The 23,711-nt window shown below is 49.1% G+C and overlaps 1 protein-coding gene across 1 annotated transcript; it reads right to left on the bottom strand.

Annotated features, from left to right (window-relative positions):
- Positions 1–2,963: 2,963 nt before the first annotated feature.
- Positions 2,964–23,240, bottom strand: MRPL48 (mitochondrial ribosomal protein L48). The gene is made up of 8 exons (XM_075334743.1): positions 23,141–23,240; positions 23,008–23,060; positions 9,622–9,662; positions 8,324–8,409; positions 8,055–8,224; positions 5,044–5,146; positions 4,784–4,873; positions 2,964–3,189 (listed from the first exon to the last, which is right to left on the bottom strand). The coding sequence occupies exons 2-8, from the start codon at positions 23,058–23,060 to the stop codon at positions 3,115–3,117; spliced, it is 618 nt and encodes a 205-aa protein (XP_075190858.1). The 5' UTR covers positions 23,141–23,240; the 3' UTR covers positions 2,964–3,114.
- Between the last annotated feature and the right edge of the window lie 471 nt (positions 23,241–23,711).

Genomic DNA, 23,711 nt, shown 5'->3' with positions numbered 1-23,711 from the left:
TGCTCCAGGGCCCGCCGTCATCTTCCTGGCTCACGTGAGTATCCTCTTCTGACACCGGCTTCCATCGCGGCGTCCTCTGCGGAGTCCTGCTGTGAGCTCTGCATATGAAATCCACACAGCATTGGACGCAGCACAGAGGAAGGAGCTGATTGGCGCGCCTGTGACCCCGGAAGTGCAGGCGCCGGCAGTTCCGGGGTCAATCAGCTCTCTGTGCCCGGCCGCCGCAGTTTGTCTGCATTCGCGTCTTAATTGACGCGGATACAAATAAATAAAGGTGCGCCTCTCCCCCCTCCCCTCTCCGAAAATACAGCGGATTTAATGAATGTGTAAAAAAAAAAAATTTTTTTTTTTTACTGCTAGAAGGTGCCGCCCCCTGCATCCTGCCGCCCTAGGCACGGGACCACGGGTGCCTAATGGTAAATACGGCCCTGGGCACGGTTGAAATCTTGTACGCGATTGTGGGAAGAGGAGATAAGAGAGGAGCAGAGAAGGAGATCTTGTGAGGATCTGAGGTTGCGTGCAGGTAGGTACCGGGAGACTAGGTCACAGATGTAGGGAGGAGACAGGTTGTGCATGGCTTTGTATGTCGTGGTTAATGTTTTGAACTGGAGTCGTTGGGCGATGGGAAGCCAGTGAAGGGATTGGCAGAGTGGCGAGGCTGGGGAATAGCGGGGGGAGAGGTGGATTAAGCGGGCCGCAGAGTTTAGGATAGATTGGAGGGGTGCAAGAGAGTGTTGGAAGGGAGGCCACAGAGCAGGAGGTTGCAGTAGTCGAGGCGGGAGATGATCAGGGCATGCACTATTGTTTTTGCAGATTCTTGGTTAAGGAAAGCACTATAATACTGCCCCTATGTACAAGAATATACTATAATACTGCCCCTATGTACAAGAATATAACTACTATAATGCTGCCCCTATGTACAAGAATATAACTACTATAATACTGCCCCTATGTACAAGAATATAACTACTATAATACTGCTCCTATGTACAAGAATATAACTACTATAATACTGCCCCCTATATACAAGAATATAACTACTATAATACTGCCCCCTATGTACAAGAATATAACTACTATAATACTGCCCCCTATAAACAAGAATATAACTACTATAATACTGCCCCCTATGAACAAGAATATAACTACTATAATACTGCCCTCTATGTACAAGAATATAACTACTATAATACTGCTTCTATGTACAAGAATATATCTACTATAATACCGCCCCATGTACAAGACTATAACTACTATAATACTGCCCCCTATGTACAAAGATATAACTACTATAATACTGCCCCCTATGTACAAGAATATAACTACTATAATACTGCTCCTATGTACAAGAATATCACTACTATAATACTGCCCCTATGTACAAGAATATAACTACTATAATACTGCCCCCTATGTACAAGAATCACTACTATAATACTGCCCCCTATGTACAAGAATATAATTACTATAATACTGCTCCTATGTACAAGAATGTCACTACTATAATACTGCCCCTATGTACAAGAATATCACTACTATAATACTGCCCCTATGTACAAGAATATAACTACTATAATACTGCCCCCTATGTACAAGAATATAACTACTATAATACTGCTCCTATGTACAAGTATATAACTACTATAATACTGCCCCTATGTACAAGAATATAACTACTATAATACTGCCCCCTATGTACAAGAATATAATTACTATAATACTGCCCCCTATGTACAAGAATATAATTACTATAATACTGCCCCCTATGTACAAGAATATCACTACTATAATACTGCTCCTATATACAAGAATATAACTACTATAATACTGCCCCTATGTACAAGAATATAACTACTATAATACTGCCCCTATGTACAAGAATATAACTACTATAATACTGCCCCTATGTACAAGAATATAACTACTATAATACTGCCCCCTATGTACAAGAATATAATTACTATAATACTGCCCCCTATGTACAAGAATATCACTACTATAATACTGCTCCTATATACAAGAATATAACTACTATAATACTGCCCCCTATGTACAAGAATATAACTACTATAATACTGCCCCCTATGTACAAGAATATAACTACTATAATACTGCCCCCTATGTACAAGAATATCACTACTATAATACTGCTCCTATGTACAAGAATATAACTACTATAATACTGCTCCTATGTACAAGAATATCACTACTATAATACTGCTCCTATATACAAGAATATAACTACTATAATACTGCCCCCTATGTACAAGAATATAACTACTATAATACTGCCCCTATGTACAAGAATATAACTACTATAATACTGCTCCTATATACAAGAATATAACTACTATAATACTGCCCCCTATGTACAAGAATATAACTACTATAATACTGCCCCCTATGTACAAGAATATAACTACTATAATACTGCTCCTATGTACAAGAATATAACTACTATAATACTGCTCCTATGTACAAGAATATAACTACTATAATACTGCTCCTATGTACAAGAATATAACTACTATAATACTGCTCCTATGTACAAGAATATAACTACTATAATACTGCTCCTATGTACAAGAATATCACTACTATAATCTGCCCCCTATATACAAGAATATAACTACTATAATACTGCCCCTATGTACAAGAATATAATTACTATAATACTGCCCCTATGTACAAGAATATAACTACTATAATACTGCCCCTATGTACAAGAATATAACTACTATAATACTGCTCCTATGTACAAGAATATAACTACTATAATACTGCCCCCTATGTACAAGAATATAACTACTATAATACTGCTCCCTATGTACAAGAATATAACTACTATAATACTGCCCCCTATGTATAAGAATATAACTACTATAATACTTATCTACATTGGATGTTTCGGATTATTACGGTGATAATAAATTTTGCTTTTAAACACAAATTGCCGCAAGAAAAAATGTAAAAAAAGTAATTTTATTTTTCTCATTTTTTTTTCCTTTTTGTTAATGTTGCGGTCACGTGACTTCTGGTTTCTTCGCGCTGTTATATAGTGACACATTGTGGTGATTATACAGCTCATTCCTCCCGGTCACTCCGGTGTTGCGGTCAGATTACTGACGCTCGCAGGTTGTCCAGATCCGGCCGCGCCTTGAATCTCTCCAGGTAATCAGTGTCTGTGTGCTGCAGAGAGAGACGTACAACACAGTCAGAAAAGAAATATTACATATAGAAAAAATATAAGATGTATAAGATTTAATCACAGTCACCAGTGGAAACTCGGCCGCCCTCCAGCAGCCACCAGTGGAAACTCGGCCGCCCTCCAGCAGCCACCAGTGGAAACTCGGCCGCCCTCCAGCAGCCACCAGTGGAAACTCGGCCGCCCTCCAGCAGCCACCAGTCGCACTCGGCCGCCCTCCAGCAGCCACCAGTCGCACTCGGCCGCCCTCCAGCAGCCACCAGGCGCACTCGGCCGCCCTCCAGCAGCCACCAGTCGCACTCGGCCGCCCTCCAGCAGCCACCAGTCGCACTCGGCCGCCCTCCAGCAGCCACCAGTCGCACTCGGCCGCCCTCCAGCAGCCACCAGTCGCACTCGGCCGCCCTCCAGCAGCCACCAGTCGCACTCGGCCGCCCTCCAGCAGCCACCAGTCGCACTCGGCCGCCCTCCAGCAGCCACCAGGCGCACCCGGCCGCCCTCCAGCAGCCACCAGTCGCACCCGGCCGCCCTCCAGCAGCCACCAGTCGCACCCGGCCGCCCTCCAGCAGCCACCAGTCGCACCCGGCCGCCCTCCAGCAGCCACCAGTCGCACTCGGCCGCCCTCCAGCAGCCACCAGTCGCACTCGGCCGCCCTCCAGCAGCCACCAGTCGCACTCGGCCGCCCTCCAGCAGCCACCAGTCGCACTCGGCCGCCCTCCAGCAGCCACCAGTCGCACTCGGCCGCCCTCCAGCAGCCACCAGTCGCACTCGGCCGCCCTCCAGCAGCCACCAGTCGCACTCGGCCGCCCTCCAGCAGCCACCAGTCGCACTCGGCCGCCCTCCAGCAGCCACCAGTCGCACTCGGCCGCCCTCCAGCAGCCACCAGTCGCACTCGGCCGCCCTCCAGCAGCCACCAGTCGCACTCGGCCGCCCTCCAGCAGCCACCAGTCGCACTCGGCCGCCCTCCCGCAGCCACCAGTCGCACCCGGCCGCTCTCCAGCAGCCACCAGTCGCACCCGGCCGCTCTCCAGCAGCCACCAGTCGCACCCGGCCGCCCTCCAGCAGCCACCAGTCGCACTCGGCCGCCCTCCAGCAGTCACCAGTCGCACTCGGCAGCCCTCCAGCAGCGACCAGTCACACTCGGCCGCCCTCCAGCAGTCACCAGTCGCACTCGGCCGCCCTCCAGCAGTCACCAGTCGCACTCGGCCGCCCTCCAGCAGTCACCAGTCGCACTCGGCCGCCCTCCAGCAGTCACCAGTCGCACTCGGCCGCCCTCCAGCAGTCACCAGTCGCACTCGGCCGCCCTCCAGCAGTCACCAGTCGCACTCGGCCGCCCTCCAGCAGTCACCAGTCGCACTCGGCCGCCCTCCAGCAGTCACCAGTCGCACTCGGCCGCCCTCCAGCAGTCACCAGTCGCACTCGGCCGCCCTCCAGCAGTCACCAGTCGCACTCGGCCGCCCTCCAGCAGTCACCAGTCGCACTCGGCCGCCCTCCAGCAGTCACCAGTTGCACTTGGGCCCCCTCCAGCAGCCACCAGTCGCACTCGGCCGCCCTCCAGCAGTGACCAGTCGCATGTCTTACCTCCTTCACTAATAAGTTAACCCCTTCAGGCTGGTTCATAGTGAACACTTCTATGATAATCGGAGCCATCGTGGCGCTTACACCGCTGACCTAGAAAACAAGAAGGAGCTAAAGCAACCAATACACCGGCCTCATCAGTCACCGCCCGCCATATTGTAAGTGCGGGAGGAGGAGGCTGGTGGATCCAGTAAACGCTTATATCAATCCTCCTGACTTTATGGTTCTGTATTAAAGATGAAAATGCAGCAAGTTCCACTGACCTGGACGATCCGCTCATGGAGGGTCAGCACCGAGTCCACAAACATCTTGTTCCCCACCTCCGGCAGCAGCAGCACCTCCTTGGTTTTGGTGGGTTTAGCGTAACTGTAAAGACAAGTGGAAAATATGAGGTCAGCAGCGATACAGCTATAAAGGAACAACAGCTGCATTACTCTGCATGCTGCAGAGCTGAACTCTGATACTCCCTGACAGCTCATTATCTGTATAAAGCTTGTAGGAAAAACTACAGACTTCAACCCCTGGATAAGTAACGTATGTACACAGAGACTGCACTAGCAGAATAGGGAGTGCAGCTCTGGAGTATAATACAGGAGGTAACTCAGGATCAGTAATGTAATGTATGTACACAGTGACTGCACCAGCAGAATAGTGAGTGCAGCTCTGGAGTATAACACAGGAGGTAACTCAGGATCAGTAATGTAATGTATGTACACAGTGACTGCACCAGCAGAATAGAGAGTGCAGCTCTGGAGTATAACACAGGAGGTAACTCAGGATCAGTAATGTAATGTATGTACACAGTGACTGCACCAGCAGAATAGTGAGCGCAGCTCTGGAGTATAACACAGGAGGTAACTCAGGATTAGTAATGTAATGTATGTACACAGTGACTGCACCAGCAGAATAGTGAGTGCAGCTCTGGAGTATAATACAGGAGGTAACTCAGGATCAGTAATGTAATGTATGTACACAGTGACTGCACCAGCAGAATAGTGAGTGCAGCTCTGGAGTATAATACAGGAGGTAACTCAGGATCAGTAATGTAATGTATGTACACAAGGACTGTACCAGCAGAATAGTGAGTGCAGCTCTGGAGTATAATACAGGAGGTAACTCAGGATCAGTAATGTAATGTATGTACACAGTGACTGCACCAGTAGAATAGTGAGTGCAGCTCTGGAGTATAATACAGGAGGTAACTCAGGATCAGTGATGTAATGTATGTACACAGTGACTGCACCAGCAGAATAGTGAGTGCAGCTCTGGAGTATAATACAGGAGGTAACTCAGGATCAGTAATGTAATGTATGTACACAAGGACTGTACCAGCAGAATAGTGAGTGCAGCTCTGGAGTATAATACAGGAGGTAACTCAGGATCAGTAATGTAATGTATGTACACAGTGACTGCACCAGTAGAATAGTGAGTGCAGCTCTGGAGTATAATACAGGAGGTAACTCAGGATCAGTGATGTAATATATGTACACAGTGACTGCACCAGCAGAATAGTGAGTGCAGCTCTGGAGTATAATACAGGAGGTGTCACAAACCACCGGGGGGTCACTCAGAAATCCCCCGCGCTGGCTACCAGTACGTCACAATCGGGGGGTAACAAGTGGGGGGTCACCCCTCCTTTATACCTCCCGACCGACAGACAGAGCACGTGACGCGCTCTCTAGCGCCCCTCTTATAGTCAGGCCAATTATGGAATTGCCCGACAATAAGCAAGGAGGCCGCTATACTACTTATGCCGATTATTGAAGGGTCCCCGGTGAGAGTAGGGTATATATTCCCCCGACCTCCGCGGGCGGAATATATAAAATCTCCCCGAATCTCACTGGCCTCCCCACAATAATCCTTGGCACAAACTCGCTGCCACCAACCGCTTCACGGTAACTATTAGCCGAACACACAGACGTGGGATTCAAGATCGAGATAACAGAACAGCCCAAGATTAATTATATAATTTAATCAGCCTAAAGCACACTAGAAACTACAATATATACAATAGGGAATCTACAGAATATACATATGTCAGAGTACAGTTACAGATAAAGCATGGTTTACAGACAGGTATGCAATTCAATCAGTTACCTTGTGCGTCTGGCCACAGGGGGGCGCTGTAGACCAGGTTTCCAGGAACTCCCACAGATGTTTCCTACACGTGACCCCCAGCGAAAGAACACTGGAAAATGGCCGAAGTAGGGTTATCAACCTGGACAAATCCAGGTCCCCTCCTACCTTAGTGACCTCACAGGGAGCACTGCTCCACCCCTGGCTGGAGTTATGGACAAAATCCACAACATGGAATATGGCCATAACTTGGCCTGGGAGCGTCGTAGGCGGACGCCAATGCTCTCATTGTGACAGTTATGAATTTAGCTACAGAATGAGAGGTTTCATGACTTGTCTACTAGTTCCACATTGGCTGATATCACGCCTGGGGTATTTCCCAAGCTCCCGCTCCCATAAAAAAGGTGTGCCAGCATCGTCCGCATGCGAAAACACCATTTTTATGGTTGCCGTATTTCTCGGAAATATGGCTTGCGAGATATGAACCATTTTTTACTGGAGTCGTTCTGTCTGGCTAGTTCCAGAGCCTTATAATGAGATACAACTCTTGTTACAGGGTGACGGCAGGGAGTCATCCTGTGTCCTTTGTTCCCACATCACCTAATTTCCATATCACAGGAGATGGCCATGGGATGGGTTGCTAAACAAGTTGTGTGAAGGAAAGGGGGGGTGACACCAGGAGAGGGCTTCCTGACATAACTTGAATATCATGATTTATCGTCATATCTCCGGATTTACCTCACAGGAGGTAACTCAGGATCAGTAATGTAATGTATGTACACAGTGACTGCACCAGTAGAATAGTGAGTGCAGCTCTGGAGTATAATACAGGAGGTAACTCAGGATCAGTGATGTAATGTATGTACACAGTGACTGCACCAGCAGAATAGTGAGTGCAGCTCTGGAGTATAATACAGGAGGTAACTCAGGATCAGTGATGTAATGTATGTACACAGTGACTGCACCAGCAGAATAGTGAGTGCAGCTCTGGAGTATAATACAGGAGGTAACTCAGGATCAGTAATGTAATGTATGTACACAGTGACTGCACCAGCAGAATAGTGAGTGCAGCTCTGGGGTATAATACAGGAGGTAACTCAGGATCAGTAATGTATGTACACAGTGACTGCACCAGCAGAATAGTGAGTGCAGCTCTGGGGTATAATACAGGATCAGTAATGTATGTAGCAGAGCTCACCTTTCCTCCACTTTAATAGACATCTGGTTGAAGAAGTTATGCATGTACTGGGCGAAATGTTCCACGTAGCGCATGTTGTGTCCGGACACTTGGAAGTTTAGCACTCCGTATTCGTACTCTGTGCCTTGTTTAATCTCCTTTTTCTGTAACTTGATTTTCTTCTTTTGGTCCTATATAATAAGACATGTAAACACCGGCTGTGACGGTGGAGAAGCTGCGGGGTCCCTGCACCCCCCGTATAACCCCATCTACAGGTAGGACGTCCTCACCACTTCTGGGGGTAACAGGAACCTGTAGCGGCCGATGCCATGAGTGGGCTGCGACTTGTAGGATCTTCTGTCTTCTACCAGGAAACCTACAGGGAAGAGGAGACGGGTTGGCAAAATCCACATACAAAAAAAAAAAAAAAAAAAAAATCACACACAAAAAAGCATAGAAACCCATTCCAAATTTATGTGGCTCATCTCTGCGGGTTTTCTAGATGAACTTTTGAGCCAGAAAAATACACGTCAAAAAACAAAAACGGGGATATATTCTAAAGTATCTGCACGCGGAGTCTTTTTGCTGAGTTTTTAGAGTGGAAACTGAGCAGAATAGCCAAGTTTTTGTGCACTTTTGAGTAGGATTTGGACTATTTCTGCTCCGAAAACTCCCGCAAAACACAGTGCAGAAAGGGTTTGTGCATGCAGAGGATTTTTGAGGCGTTTTTGGAGCAGAAAGTGGCTACGTGAACACGGTGTCTTTTAGGCCTTGTGCTTATGTTGCTTTTTTTAATCAATACACAGTAAGGAAATATCATCCCAGCAAAGTCTATGAGAATCCGTACTTGCTGTTCACAGGTTGCTTCTTTTTTCTTTGCTGTTTTTTTCTGCTTTTTTCACCAACTGACTTCAATGGAGTAAGTGAAAAACAAGTCAGTGGAAAAAAAGCAGGGGAAAAAAACGCCTGTGTAATGCCCACGTTGCTTTTTTGTGCGTTTTTATGTGCTTTTTTTTATGTCATTGGGGATCCCTGCAGCCATTTTCTCATCTCGCGGTCTTTACCGCAGGACCTTGCTGGAGGGAACTCAGATAACATAGGAGCCTTGGTCTGTGAGGCGATCCATACCTCAGTAACCCGGGGTCGTCATGATCGCATTACAGGGACCCGATCGGAAGGAAAAAGTAAGCGATCCCTCTCCCTGCCTCCTGAATGCTGCGATCGTACTGAACGCAGCATTTAGGGGATTAAACTGCCGGGAGCGGCGCGGACAGTGGAAGCCGAGTCCCAGCTGTACGATCAGCTGGAGACCTGGTGGCGAGCTTGGGGGGGTACAGCACAGGAACCCCCACTATCACCATTATTAAAAAATGCACAAAAAAAAGCATGGAAAAAACGCGCAAATGTAATAAAAAATGTGCGTTTTCTCGGCTTTTTGTGCGGACGAGGAACTAAAAACCTTATATACACGTGTATTGTGCTGTAAATTTCCACTGATTTGTGCCACGGAGTCCACACCGGCCACATCTGAACCCGGCCAGTGGTATTTCACCGCCAATCTCCTCTGTTATCGCTCAGCTTTACTCACCAGGATTACAGCTCTGCAGCCCACTGTTTCCTGTAATTCTGCTGCACAGAAAACATCGAAATGAATTAATAAAGTGATAAAATACAAGCGATTAACCACTGTTTTAAAATGTAATGACACAATGGCTGCTGGGAGGTCTCATAGGTTGCAGCTGATCCTGAGGGATCCGGTAACAGATCCAGTTATGATCCACTCAATCAGGTGGTTACCAGAATGAAGATCATCCTGACAGTCTGTCACACGTTGGGACTTTCATACATTTTCTTTTTCTAAACTTTTTTACTGAAACATCTAAAATCACAGAGTGATGTCAGGCACAGCCAGACTCCGCACAGAAGGCAGAGGAGGTTTATTACCGTCCCTGCCTTCCTGACTACCGCATATACTGCTCTCCTGTGAACCCCACCCCCGAGCTTCAAAGAAGACCCTTATTTTACCTATTGTAGAGGTACTGATCACTCGGCGACGTTGAGGTGGGCACGGAAGGCGACAAAGTGTCCAGACTGCTTTATGAAGATGCCATAAAGCGAGCCACAAAAACCCACAAAAAAATAACAGCCATTCAGTGCAGGACAACAGAATACACAGGCCTAACAAACGCACGGGAGTGTTATCCAGCATGGAGGCTTCACACAGGAGGACCTCCTACCTATACACACACACACACACGAGGACCTCCTACCTATACACACACACACACACGAGGACCTCCTACCTATACACACACACACGAGGACCTCCTACCTCCACACACACACACACGAGGACCTCCTACCTATACACACACACACACACACACACACACACACACACAGGAGGACCTCCTACCTATACACACACACAGGAGGACCTCCTACCTATACACACACACACGAGGACCTCCTACCTATACACACACACACGAGGACCTCCTACCTATACACACACACACGAGGACCTCCTACCTATACACACACACAGGAGGACCTCCACACACACACACACACACACACACGAGGACCTCCTACCTATACACACACACACACAAGGACCTCCTACCTATACACACACACAGGAGGACCTCCTACCTATACACACACACACACACGAGGACCTCCTACCTATACACACACACACGAGGACCTCCTACCTCCACACACACACACACGAGGACCTCCTACCTATACACACACACAGGAGGACCTCCACACACACACACACACACACACACGAGGACCTCCTACCTATACACACACACACACACACACACACACACACACAGGAGGACCTCCTACCTATACACACACACAGGAGGACCTCCTACCTATACACACACACACGAGGACCTCCTACCTATACACACACACACGAGGACCTCCTACCTATACACACACACAGGAGGACCTCCACACACACACACACGAGGACCTCCTACCTATACACACACACAGGAGGACCTCCACACACACACACACACACACACACACACGAGGACCTCCTACCTATACACACACACACACGAGGACCTCCTACCTATACACACACACAGGAGGACCTCCTACCTATACACACACACACGAGGACCTCCTACCTATACACACACACACAGGAGGACCTCCTACCTATACACACACACACAGGAGGACCTCCTACCTATACACACACACACAGGAGGACCTCCTACCTATACACACACACACACGAGGACCTCCTACCTATACACACACACACACGAGGACCTCCTACCTATACACACACACACACAGGAGGACCTCCTACCTATACACACACACACGAGGACCTCCTACCTCCACACACACACACACACACAGGAGGACCTCCTACCTACACACACACACACACACACACACACGAGGACCTCCTACCCACACACACACACACACACGAGGACCTCCTACCTATACACACACACACACACGAGGACCTCCTACCTATACACACACACACACGAGGACCTCCTACCTATACACACACACACGAGGACCTCCTACCTCCACACACACACGAGGACCTCCTACCTCCACACACACACACACACACACACACACACACACAGGAGGACCTCCTACCTACACACACACACACACACACACGAGGACCTCCTACCCACACACACACGAGGACCTCCTACCTATACACACACACACGAGGACCTCCTACCTATACACACACACACACGAGGACCTCCTACCTATACACACACGAGGACCTCCTACCTATACACACACACAGGAGGACCTCCTACCTATACACACACACACACACACGAGGACCTCCTACCTCCACACACACACACGAGGACCTCCTACCTCCACCCACACACACACACACGAGGACCTCCTACCTCCACGCACACACGCGCACACACACACACACGAGGACCTCCTACCTCCACACACACACACGGGCCTCCTACCTCCACACACACACATACACGGGCCTCCTACCTCCACACACACACATACACACAAACGAGGACCTCCTACCTCCACACACACACATACACACAAACGAGGACCTCCTACCTACACACACACACACGAGGACCTCCTACCTACACACACGGATCTCCTACCTACACACACACACACACACGAGGACCTCCTACCTATACACACACACGAGGACCTCCTACCTATACACACACACACACGAGGACCTCCTACCTATACACACACACACGAGGACCTCCTACCTATACACACACACACACACACGAGGACCTCCTACCTATACACACACACAGGAGGACCTCCTACCTATACACACACACACGAGGACCTCCTACCTCCACACACACACACACACGAGGACCTCCTACCTCCACCCACACACACACACACACACACACGAGGACCTCCTACCTCCACGCACACGCACGCACACACACACACACACACACACACACACACACACACACACACACACACACACACACACACACACACACGAGGACCTCCTACCTACACACACACACACGAGGACCTCCTACCTCCACACACACACGCACACACACACACACACACGGGCCTCCTACCTCCACACACACACACACACGGGCCTCCTACCTCCACACACACACATACACGGGCCTCCTACCTCCACACACACACATACACACAAACGAGGACCTCCTACCTACACACACACACACACACACACAGGAGGACCTCCTACCTACACACACACACACACACACACGAGGGACCTCCTACCTCCACACACACACACACACACACAGGAGGACCTCCTACCTCCACACACACACACACACACACACACACACAGGAGGACCTCCTACCTCCACACACACACACACAGGAGGACCTCCTACCTCCACACACACACGCACACACACACACACACACACACGAGGACCTCCTACCTCCACACACACACGAGGACCTCCTACCTCCACACACACACGGGCCTCCTACCTCCACACACACACACGGGCCTCCTACCTCCACACACACACACACGGGCCTCCTACCTCCACACACACACACACACACGGGCCTCCTACCTCCACACACACACACACACACACGGACCTCCTACCTCCACACACACACGAGGACCTCCTACCTCCACACACACACACACACACGAGGACCTCCTACCTCCACACACACACACACACACGGACCTCCTACCTCCACACACACACACGCACACACACACGGACCTCCTACCTCCACACACACACGCACACACACACACACACGGGCCTCCTACCTCCACACACACACACACAGAACCTCCTACCTCCACACACACACACACAGAACCTCCTACCTCCACACACACACACACACAGAACCTCCTACCTCCACACACACACACACAGAACCTCCTACCTCCACACACAAACAGCTAATGATACATCTGGCCTTCCTTATGTCACCATACCAGGAACCGGGGTGCAGATCTATCAGCAGCCAGTCCCACCTATGATGTATTATATACTGTGCGGGGGGATATGATGTATTATATACTGTGCGGGGGGATATGATGTATTATATACTGTGCGGGGGGATATGATGTATTATATACTGTGCGGGGGGGATATGATGTATTATATACTGTGCGGGGGGATATGATGTATTATATACTGTGCGGGGGGATATGATGTATTATATACTGTGCAGGGGGGGATATGATGTATTATATATTGTGCGGGGGGGATATGATGTATTATATACTGTGCGGGGGGATATGATGTATTATATACTGTGCGGGGGGATATGATGTATTATATACTGTGCGGGGGGATATGATGTATTATATACTGTGCGGGGGGATATGATGTATTATATACTGTGCGGGGGGATATGATGTATTATATACTGTGCGGGGGGGATAGGATATATTATATACTGTGCAGGGGGGGTATGATGTATTATATACTGTGCGGGGGGGATATGATGTATTATATACTGTGCGGGGGGGATATGATGTATTATATACTGTGCGGGGGGATATGATGTATTATATACTGTGCAGGGGGGATATGATGTATTATATACTGTGCGGGGGGATAGGATGTATTATATACTGTGCAGGGGGGGATATGATGTATTATATACTGTGCGGGGGGATATGATGTATTATATACTGTGCAGGGGGGGATATGATGTATTATATACTGTGCGGGGGGGATATGATGTATTATACACTGTGCAGGGGGGGATATGATGTATTATACACTGTGCAGGGGGGGATATGATGTATTATACACTGTGCAGGGGGGGATATGATGTATTATACACTGTGCAGGGGGGGATATGATGTATTATACACTGTGCAGGGGGGGATATGATGTATTATACACTGTGCAGGGGGGGATATGATGTATTATATACTGTGCGGGGGGATATGATGTATTATATACTGTGCGGGGGGATAGGATGTATTATATACTGTGCAGGGGGGGATATGATGTATTATATACTGTGCAGGGGGGGATATGATGTATTATATACTGTGCGGGGGGATATGATGTATTATATACTGTGCGGGGGGATAGGATATATTATATACTGTGCGGGGGGATATGATGTATTATATACTGTGCGGGGGGATATGATGTATTATATACTGTGCAGGGGGGGATATGATGTATTATATATTGTGCGGGGGGATATGATGTATTATACACTGTGCGGGGGGGATGAAGGGAATTTTGTTACTTACCGTAAATTCCTTTTCTTCTAGCTCTTATTGGGAGACCCAGACGATTGGGGTATAGCTACTGCCCTCCGGAGGCCACACAAAGCACTACACTAAAAAGTGCAAGGCCCCTCCCCTTCTGGCTATACCCCCCCGTGATATCACGGGTTCTCCAGTTTTAGTGCCAAAGCAAGAAGGAGGAAAGCCAATAACTGGTTTAAACAAATTAACTCCGAGTAACATCGGAGAACTGAAAAACCGTTCAACATGAACAACATGTGTACCCGCAAACAACAAAAAAATCCCGAAGGACAACAGGGCGGGTGCTGGGTCTCCCAATAAGAGCTAGAAGAAAAGGAATTTACGGTAAGTAACAAAATTCCCTTCTTCTTCGGCGCTCCATTGGGAGACCCAGACGATTGGGACGTCCAAAAGCTGTCCCTGGGTGGGTAAAGAAATACCTCATGTTAGAGCTGCAAGACAGCCCTCCCCTATGGGGAAGCCACTGCCACCTGCAGGGCTCTTCTACCTAGGCTGGCGTCCGCCGAAGCATAGGTATGCACCTGATAATGTTTGGTGAAAAATGTGCAGGCTCGACCAGGTAGCTGCCTGGCACACCTGTTGAGCCGTAGCCTGGTGTCGTAATGCCCAAAACGCACCTACGGCTCTGGTAGAATGGACCTTCAGCCCTGAAGGAACCGGAAGCCCCGCAGAACGGTAGTCTTCAAGAATTGGTTCTTTGATCCATCGAGCCATGGTGGCTTTAGAAACCTGCAACCCCTTGCGCGTACCAGCGACAAGGAAAAAAAAATGCATCAGAGCGGCGCATGGGCGCCGTGCGGGAAATGTAGATTCTGAGTGCTCTCACCAGAACTAACAACTGTAAATCCTTTTCATACCGGAGAACCGGATGAGAACAAAAGGAAGGAAAGGGTATATCCCGATTAAGAAGAAACGCGGATACAACCTTAGGGAGAAACTCCTGAATAGGGCGCAGCACTACCTTGTCCTGGTGGAACACTAGGAAGGGAGCCTTGAATGACAGAGCCGCCAGCTTAGACACTCGCCGAAGCGACGTGATCGCAACCAGAAAGGCCACTTTCTGTGACAGGCGCGAAAGGGAAACTTCCCTCAGAGGCTCGAAATGCGGCTTCTGGAGAGCAACTAGTACCCTGTTCAGATCCCATGGATCTAACGGCCGCTTGTACGGGGGCACAATATGACAAACCCCCTGTAGTAACGTGCGCACCTTAGGAAGACGTGCTAGACGCTTCTGAAAAGAACACGGATAGTGCCGAGACTTGCCCTTAAAGGGAGCCGAGCGACCAACCTCTTTCCCAACCAGATTGCAGGAGGGAAGGCAAAGTAGGCAATGCCGATGGCCAGGGAGACCCTCCCTGAGCAGAACACTAAGATAAGAATATCTTCCACGAGTTGTGGTAGATCTTGGCAGACCGCGGCTGGCTAGCCCGTCTCATGGTGGCAATGACGTCGTGCTCACGGTCGACCGACGGTGAGATGCCACAGATCACGGTACCACGACCTCCCCGGCCAGTCTGGGGCGACGAGGATGGTGTGGCAGCAATCGGTAGCTGGAACTGTGACCAATCCTGAGCCAAGGCGCCTGTCGCCAGAGCTCTTTGATCGTAAGACCGCGTCATGAAAATCGGGACCTTGTTGTTGCCGAGAAGCCATGACGTCAACGTCCGTCTTCATCCTGCGTCTACAGAATTCTTGCAAACAAACGGGTGCAGAGCCCATTCCCCTGCGTCCACGCCCTGGCGACTGAGGAAGTCTGCTTCCTAGTGTCGTACGCCCGGGATGTGAACAGCTGATATGGTGTATGCTCTGTCTTCTACCCATAGCAGAATCCGCCGGACCTCTTGGGAGTCTTGTCGACTGCGTAGTCCGCCTTGGTGGTTGGTGTATGCCACCGCTGTGGATAGTCCGACTGAATTCGGATCTATTTGCATTCCAGCCACTGCAGGAAGGCTTGCAGTGCAAGATACACTGCCCAGAGCTCCAGACCACTGAGTTGAAGAGTGGACTCCTCTGAAGATGGTCTTTGACCGTCTGGAAAAGCTAAAACTCGCCTCTGGATGAGGCGCCTCCTTGAAGGAGAGACTGTCCCCTCGTCTGTAGTGAACGCTGTTTGTCCAGCGGAAGCTTCACTATCGCTGAGAGAGTGTGAAAACTCTCCAGGAGATGCCAGCGATTGGGTTCAACCTTGAAAAGTTGAAGACCCACCCGAAACTCTGGGAAGGGTCCAGCGCCATGTTCAGGTTGTGTTGGCATGCTTGTAAAGGAGAGTGCCTTGACCAGTAGATTGCCCAAGTAAAGGATCACAGAGTGACCGTGAGAGCGCGGGACTGCTCCCTCTGCTGCCACGAACTTGGTGAACACCCGTGGGGCTGTCGCCAGCCAAAGGGTATGGCTACGAAACGAAATATTCTCGTCTTTAATAACGAATCGTAGCCAACGCCGGTGCCTCGGAGCAATCGGCACGTGTAGATAAGCATCCTGATGTCTATTGAAGCTAGGAAAACTCCTTGAGACAGAGAGGCAATGACGGAGCGGAGTGATGCCATCCGGAACCGCCTGGTTTTCACGTGCTCGTTAAGCAGTATAAAGTCCAGAACGGGACGGAAGGAGCCGTCCTATTTTGGCACCACGACCAGGTCGGGGCAAAATGCGTATCTGGTTCCTGAAGAGGAACAGGGATTACCGCTCTTTCCGCCTGCATTAGAGCCTCGGCTCGGTCGGTGCGGTAGTTTGAAAACAAACTGACTCTCACTCACAGGCCCTCAACCTGCGGTAGGTAAATGCCGCTAAAGCGGGGGAGTCTGCCCCCCCGCGGTTGCGGAGTGAGAGGGCTGGAAATTATGAGGAAAAACGCTTTGGTAGCGGATCCTCCGGCTGCCTTCCCCGGGCGTGAATTGAGCCCGCTAGGAATCTATGCCCTTCTGGGCTTTTTGAGTCGTCTTGGATAGTTGAATGATTTCATTCAACCCTTACCAACAGACTATCACTAGATAAAGGCAACCTGGTTAAGCACTTCGTTGGAAGCAGCCTCTGTTCCAATCTCTCAACTACTAGCCTCTGCGTAAAAACACGGAGTTGGCGGATGCCACTGACGTCCGGCTCGTAGAGTCTCGGACAGCAATAACAGCATGATTCGCCATGCCGACATTGCGAGTTAAAGACGCTGCTGGGACCGAGAGTACCTGTGACAGCGACCCTCTGCGCAATACTAGCTGAAATAGCTTGGAGTGCCTTCACGGCTGCGACTGCCGGAGCAACCGACCTGCCGATAGCTTCATAGACAGATTGCAACCAGAGGCCAATCTGCCTGTCAATGGCATTTTGAAGTGAAGTCCTATCCACCACTACAACTATAGATCTAGCTGCAAGCATGGAGATTGGGGGATCCACATTTGGATACTGGGTCTAGCGCTTGACCACGTCAGGGGGAGCGACACGTGTCTCATTAATACGGTCGGAGAAACGCTTATCGTGATAAGCGTGTCGTTTCTGGACTGCGTCTCTGGAGTCAGAGTGCTAAACAAGTACTCAATATATAGAGATTTCTCTTGCTGTGAAGCTGACCCCTCCACTGGAGGAGTTGAGGGAGAAATACCCAACCTTTCGTTGATGGACGCAATAAGATTATTCACTATAGCGTCACCATCCGGTGTATCCGGATTGAGAGCGGTCTCAGGAACAGAGTCCTGAACAGCTACGTCTGCCTCATCGTACAGAGAGTACTCCAGCTGGGACCTTGCCCAGTGATGTAGTCGAGGGCTAATGCCAGCGAGCCCGCTTAGGCCATCTGGGACTGTCGACCGTGTCGGATGCCTGCTCTCTGGGATGCCTGGAATCACTCTGGCGCCTTGAGATGCTCCAGATCAGGGCGGCCAGGGTCATTGCAACCATATTGCCCACGGTCTGCTTGGGGTGCAAAGTCTGTAAGATGTCAGTCATAGTCACAGACAATATATCAGCGGAAAAACTGCAACTTCGTCCCTGTCTCTGGACAGAGATCACAGGTGGTTCCTTTGGCCACATATAGCAGAGACCCCGGTTGAGCAATTGCACGCACTGGGGGTCCTGAAACCGTATGACATGCAGTACAAGCAGCATAGAAAGCCCGTGCATTGGCAACTTGTCTTTTTCTGCTGTTGTTGTCTAGCTATCTAAGAGCCTAGCCGAGGATAGCGACCGTACAGTGAATAGTCATACAAGCATGAAGTACAAATAAACACTTCAGCACATGTAGTACACGCAGCATTGAAAACTTGTGGCTTGGCACATTTGCTCTTCTGCTGCTGTTGTCTATTTATCTAGGAGCATGAGACAAGGATAGCGACATACAGTGAATGTATAGCATACAGCATGACAGTAAACACTGCAGCCCATGCAATCCAAGCAGCATTGAAAGCTTGCGCGTTAGCACCCTAGCCTTTCTGCTGCTGTTGTCTATTTATCCAGGAACATTAGCCAAGGATAGCGACATACAGTGAATGTATAGCATACAAGCATGACAGTAAACACTGCAGCCAATGCAAGTCAAGCAGCATTGAAAACTTGTGCCGTAGCACCATTGCTCTACTGCTGCTTTTGTCTGTTTATCTGGGCGCATTAGCCAAGAATAGCGACATACAGTGAATGTATAGCATAACAATAAACCGTGCAGCACATGCAAGCGAAGCAGCATTGAAAGCTTGTGCCTTAGCACAAATTGCTCTACTGCTGCTGTTGCCCAATCTGACAGTAAACACTGCAGCACATGCAAACGAAGAAGCATTGAAAGCTTGTGCCTCAGCAGCATTGCTTATTTGCTGCTGTTGCCCAGAATAGCGACAGTACAGTACAGTGCATAGCATATCAGCACACAGCCCAAAAGCCCACTTCAGCATTAGTGGTGTCAGTTGCTTACCGCCCGCACAAGAGCGGGTGCGAGGTCGCCCAAAAACCTGTGACTGGTTCCGTTCTCCCAGAGTGGAAACCATAATGGCTGCCGGCTTCTCTTCCCCGTCCTGTGCAGAGGGGCGGGCCGTGGGCGAGCCCCAGCCAAGAGCGGGAACCCGGCGTCTCACTGTGTTCAGTGAGAGGGGGCTGGAGAATGCAAAGCAGACTCCAGCTCCCTGCGCTGAGCTACTGTACAGCGTCCCGCCCCTCCTCTGACTGGCAGGGCTGGGGCGGGAACGAAACGAAAACTAGGCCGCAAAGCCGGGGACTCTAGTAATAAGCGCGGCCGTCCTATGTGCACGGCCGACGCCGAAGTCCCCCGGCGCACCACAAGTCCCAGCCGCGCCACAATGTAAAAAACAACCAGCAGCGGCCGGCGCGGCCGTTTTCAATACATAAATTCACTCAGCAAAGCTGCAGTGAATAATAGCACCAGCGCTCCGCGCTGTTGTCCCCGGCGCACTAACACTCCCAGCAATGCTGGTGTGTGTGGGTGCGATGTGCATGGGAACACAGAGTACCTTGATGTAGCAGGGCCCTGTCCCTGACGATACTCAGCTCCATATCCAGCAGGTTCTCTGGGTCTGTGGATGGAGCTCGGTCTCTGTGCCTGGAGACCGGTAAGATCCCACTTCACCCAGAGCCCCTCATGGGGATGGGGAAGGAAAACAGCATGTGGGCTCCGGCCTCTGTACTAGCAATAAGTACCTCAACCTTACAACACCATCCACGGGTGAGAAGGGAGCATGCTGGGGGCCCTACATGGGCCCTCTTTTCTTCCATCCGACATAGTCAGCAGCTGCTGCTGACTAAAATCTGTGGAGCTATGCATGGATGTCTGACCTCCTTCGCACACAAAGCTAAAACTGGAGAACCCGTGATATCACGGGGGGGTATAGCCAGAAGGGGAGGGGCCTTGCACTTTTTAGTGTAGTGCTTTGTGTGGCCTCCGGAGGGCAGTAGCTATACCCCAATCGTCTGGGTCTCCCAATGGAGCGCCGAAGAAATGATGTATTATATACTGTGCAGGGGGGGATATGATGTATTATATACTGTGCAGGGGGGATATGATGTATTATATACTGTGCAGGGGGGATATGATGTATTATATACTGTGCAGGGGGGATATGATGTATTATATACTGTGCAGGGGGGGATATGATGTATTATACACTGTGCAGGGGGGGATATGATGTATTATAGACTATGCAGGGGGGGATATGATGTATTATATACTGTGCAGGGGGGGATATGATGTATTATACACTGTGCATGGGGGGGATATGATGTATTATATACTGTGCAGGGGGGATGTGATGTATTATATACTGTGCGGGGGGATAGGATGTATTATATACTGTGCGGGGGGATATGATGTATTATACACTGTGCAGGGGGGGATATGATGTATTATATACTGTACGGGGGGATATGATGTATTATATACTGTGCGGGGGGGGATATGATGTATTATATACTGTGCAGGGGGGATATGATGTATTATACACTGTGCAGGGGGGGATATGATGTATTATATACTGTGCGGGGGGGATATGATGTATTATATACTGTGCGGGGGGGATATGATGTATTATATACTGTGCGGGGGGATATGATGTATTATATACTGTGCGGGGGGATAGGATATATTATATACTGTGCAGGGGGGATAGGATATATTATATACTGTGCAGGGGGGATATGATATATTATATACTGTGCAGGGGGGGATGAGATGTATTATATACTGTGCGGGGGGGATATAATGTATTATATACTGTGCGGGGGATATGATGTATTATATACTGTGCAGGGGGGGATATGATGTATTATATACTGTGCGGGGGATATGATGTATTATATACTGTGCAGGGGGGGATATGATGTATTATATACTGTGCAGGGGGGGATATGATGTATTATATACTGTGCAGGGGGGGATATGATGTATTATACACTGTGCAGGGGGGGATATGATGTATTATACACTGTGCAGGGGGGGATATGATGTATTATATACTGTGCGGGGGGGATATGATGTATTATATACTGTGCAGGGGGGGATATGATGTATTATATACTGTGCAGGGGGGGATATGATGTATTATATACTGTGCAGGGGGGGGATATGATGTATTATATACTGTGCGGGGGGATAGGATGTATTATACACTGTGCGGGGGGATAGGATGTATTATATACTGTGCGGGGGGATATGATGTATTATATACTGTGCGGGGGATATGATGTATTATATACTGTGCAGGGGGGGATATGATGTATTATATACTGTGCAGGGGGGGATATGATGTATTATATACTGTGCGGGGGGATATGATGTATTATATACTGTGCAGGGGGGGATATGATGTATTATATACTGTGCAGGGGGGGATATGATGTATTATATACTGTGCAGGGGGGGATATGATGTATTATATACTGTGCGGGGGGATAGGATGTATTATACACTGTGCAGGGGGGATATGATGTATTATATACTGTGCGGGGGGATATGATGTATTATATACTGTGCAGGGGGGGATATGATGTATTATATACTGTGCGGGGAGATATGATTTATTATATACTGTGCAGGGGGGATATGATGTATTATATACTGTGCGGGGGGATAGGATGTATTATATACTGTGCAGGGGGGATAGGATGTATTATATACTGTGCGGGGGGATATGATGTATTATATACTGTGCAGGGGGGATAGGATGTATTATATACTGTGCGGGGGGATATGATGTATTATATACTGTGCGGGGGGATATGATGTATTATATACTGTGCGGGGGGATATGATGTATTATATACTGTGCAGGGGGGATAGGATGTATTATATACTGTGCAGGGGGGATAGGATGTATTATATACTGTGCGGGGGGATATGATGTATTATATACTGTGCGGGGGGATATGATGTATTATATACTGTGCGGGGGGATATGATGTATTATATACTGTGCGGGGGGATATGATGTATTATATACTGTGCAGGGGGGGATATGATGTATTATATACTGTGCGGGGGGATATGATGTATTATATACTGTGCGGGGGGATAGGATATATTATATACTGTGCGGGGGGATATGATGTATTATATACTGTGCGGGGGGATATGATGTATTATATACTGTGCGGGGGGATAGGATGTATTATATACTGTGCGGGGGGATAGGATGTATTATATACTGTGCAGGATGGGGGGTCTGTACAGGATGGGGGTCTTACCTGCACACAGCAGCCGCGGATCTCACCAGGGCCCCCCCTCTGACAGGCAGCATCTGAAGGGGAGAAAAGCACCGAGGTCAGAGCCCCCGAATATCACCAGATCCTGTAATAATCCCTCTGCAAAAACAGTCACCTTCTCACCACATGGGGGACAGTACTGGCAGAGCACAGGATGTGCAACGCGGAAACACGTCCCCTGCAGACAATACAGAAAGGTTCCAGAGACAGGAAGTCCTCCTACTGGGCAACGATTAACCCCTTACTGTCCACAGGAACCTGCAACATGTACAAAGCTGCAACATACAGGGGAAGTGACACTGAGATTGCGAAGGACAAACAGGAAGAAGTCCAGTGATGATACTGCGTCACCCCCATAACAGAGCGTCATCCGCAGATCCCCCATAACAGAGCGTCATCCACAGATCCCCCATAACAGAGCGTCATCCACAGATCCCCCATAACAGAGCGTCATCCACAGATCCCCCATAACAGAGCGTCATCCACAGATCCCCCATAACAGAGCGTCATCCACAGATCCCCCATAACAGAGCGTCATCCACAGATCCCCCATAACAGAGCGTCACCCGCAGATCCCCCATAACAGAGCGTCATCCACAGATCCCCCATAACAGAGCGTCATCCACAGATCCCCCATAACAGAGCGTCATCCACAGATCCCCCATAACAGAGCATCCTCCACAGAT

Source organism: Anomaloglossus baeobatrachus, chromosome 2 (genome assembly GCF_048569485.1).
Source record: "Anomaloglossus baeobatrachus isolate aAnoBae1 chromosome 2, aAnoBae1.hap1, whole genome shotgun sequence".
Taxonomy (NCBI): Eukaryota; Metazoa; Chordata; class Amphibia; order Anura; family Aromobatidae; genus Anomaloglossus; species Anomaloglossus baeobatrachus.
Note: the sequence above shows the minus strand (reverse complement) of the source record. Positions and strands in the feature narration are given on the sequence as shown.

What these genes read in the sequence shown, in the direction of transcription:
- MRPL48 (XM_075334743.1), bottom strand. Translation starts at nt 23,060, where the DNA reads ATGCTGCCTGTCAGAGGGGGGGCCCTGGTGAGATCCGCGGCTGCTGTG. An exon ending in GCTGCAGAGCTGTAATCCTG is followed by an intron (nt 8,410 to 9,621) that starts GTGAGTAAAGCT and finishes TCTTCCCTGTAG; the next exon opens with GTTTCCTGGTAGAAGACAGA. An exon ending in TTAACTTATTAGTGAAGGAG is followed by an intron (nt 3,190 to 4,783) that starts GTAAGACATGCG and finishes CTCTCTCTGCAG; the next exon opens with CACACAGACACTGATTACCT.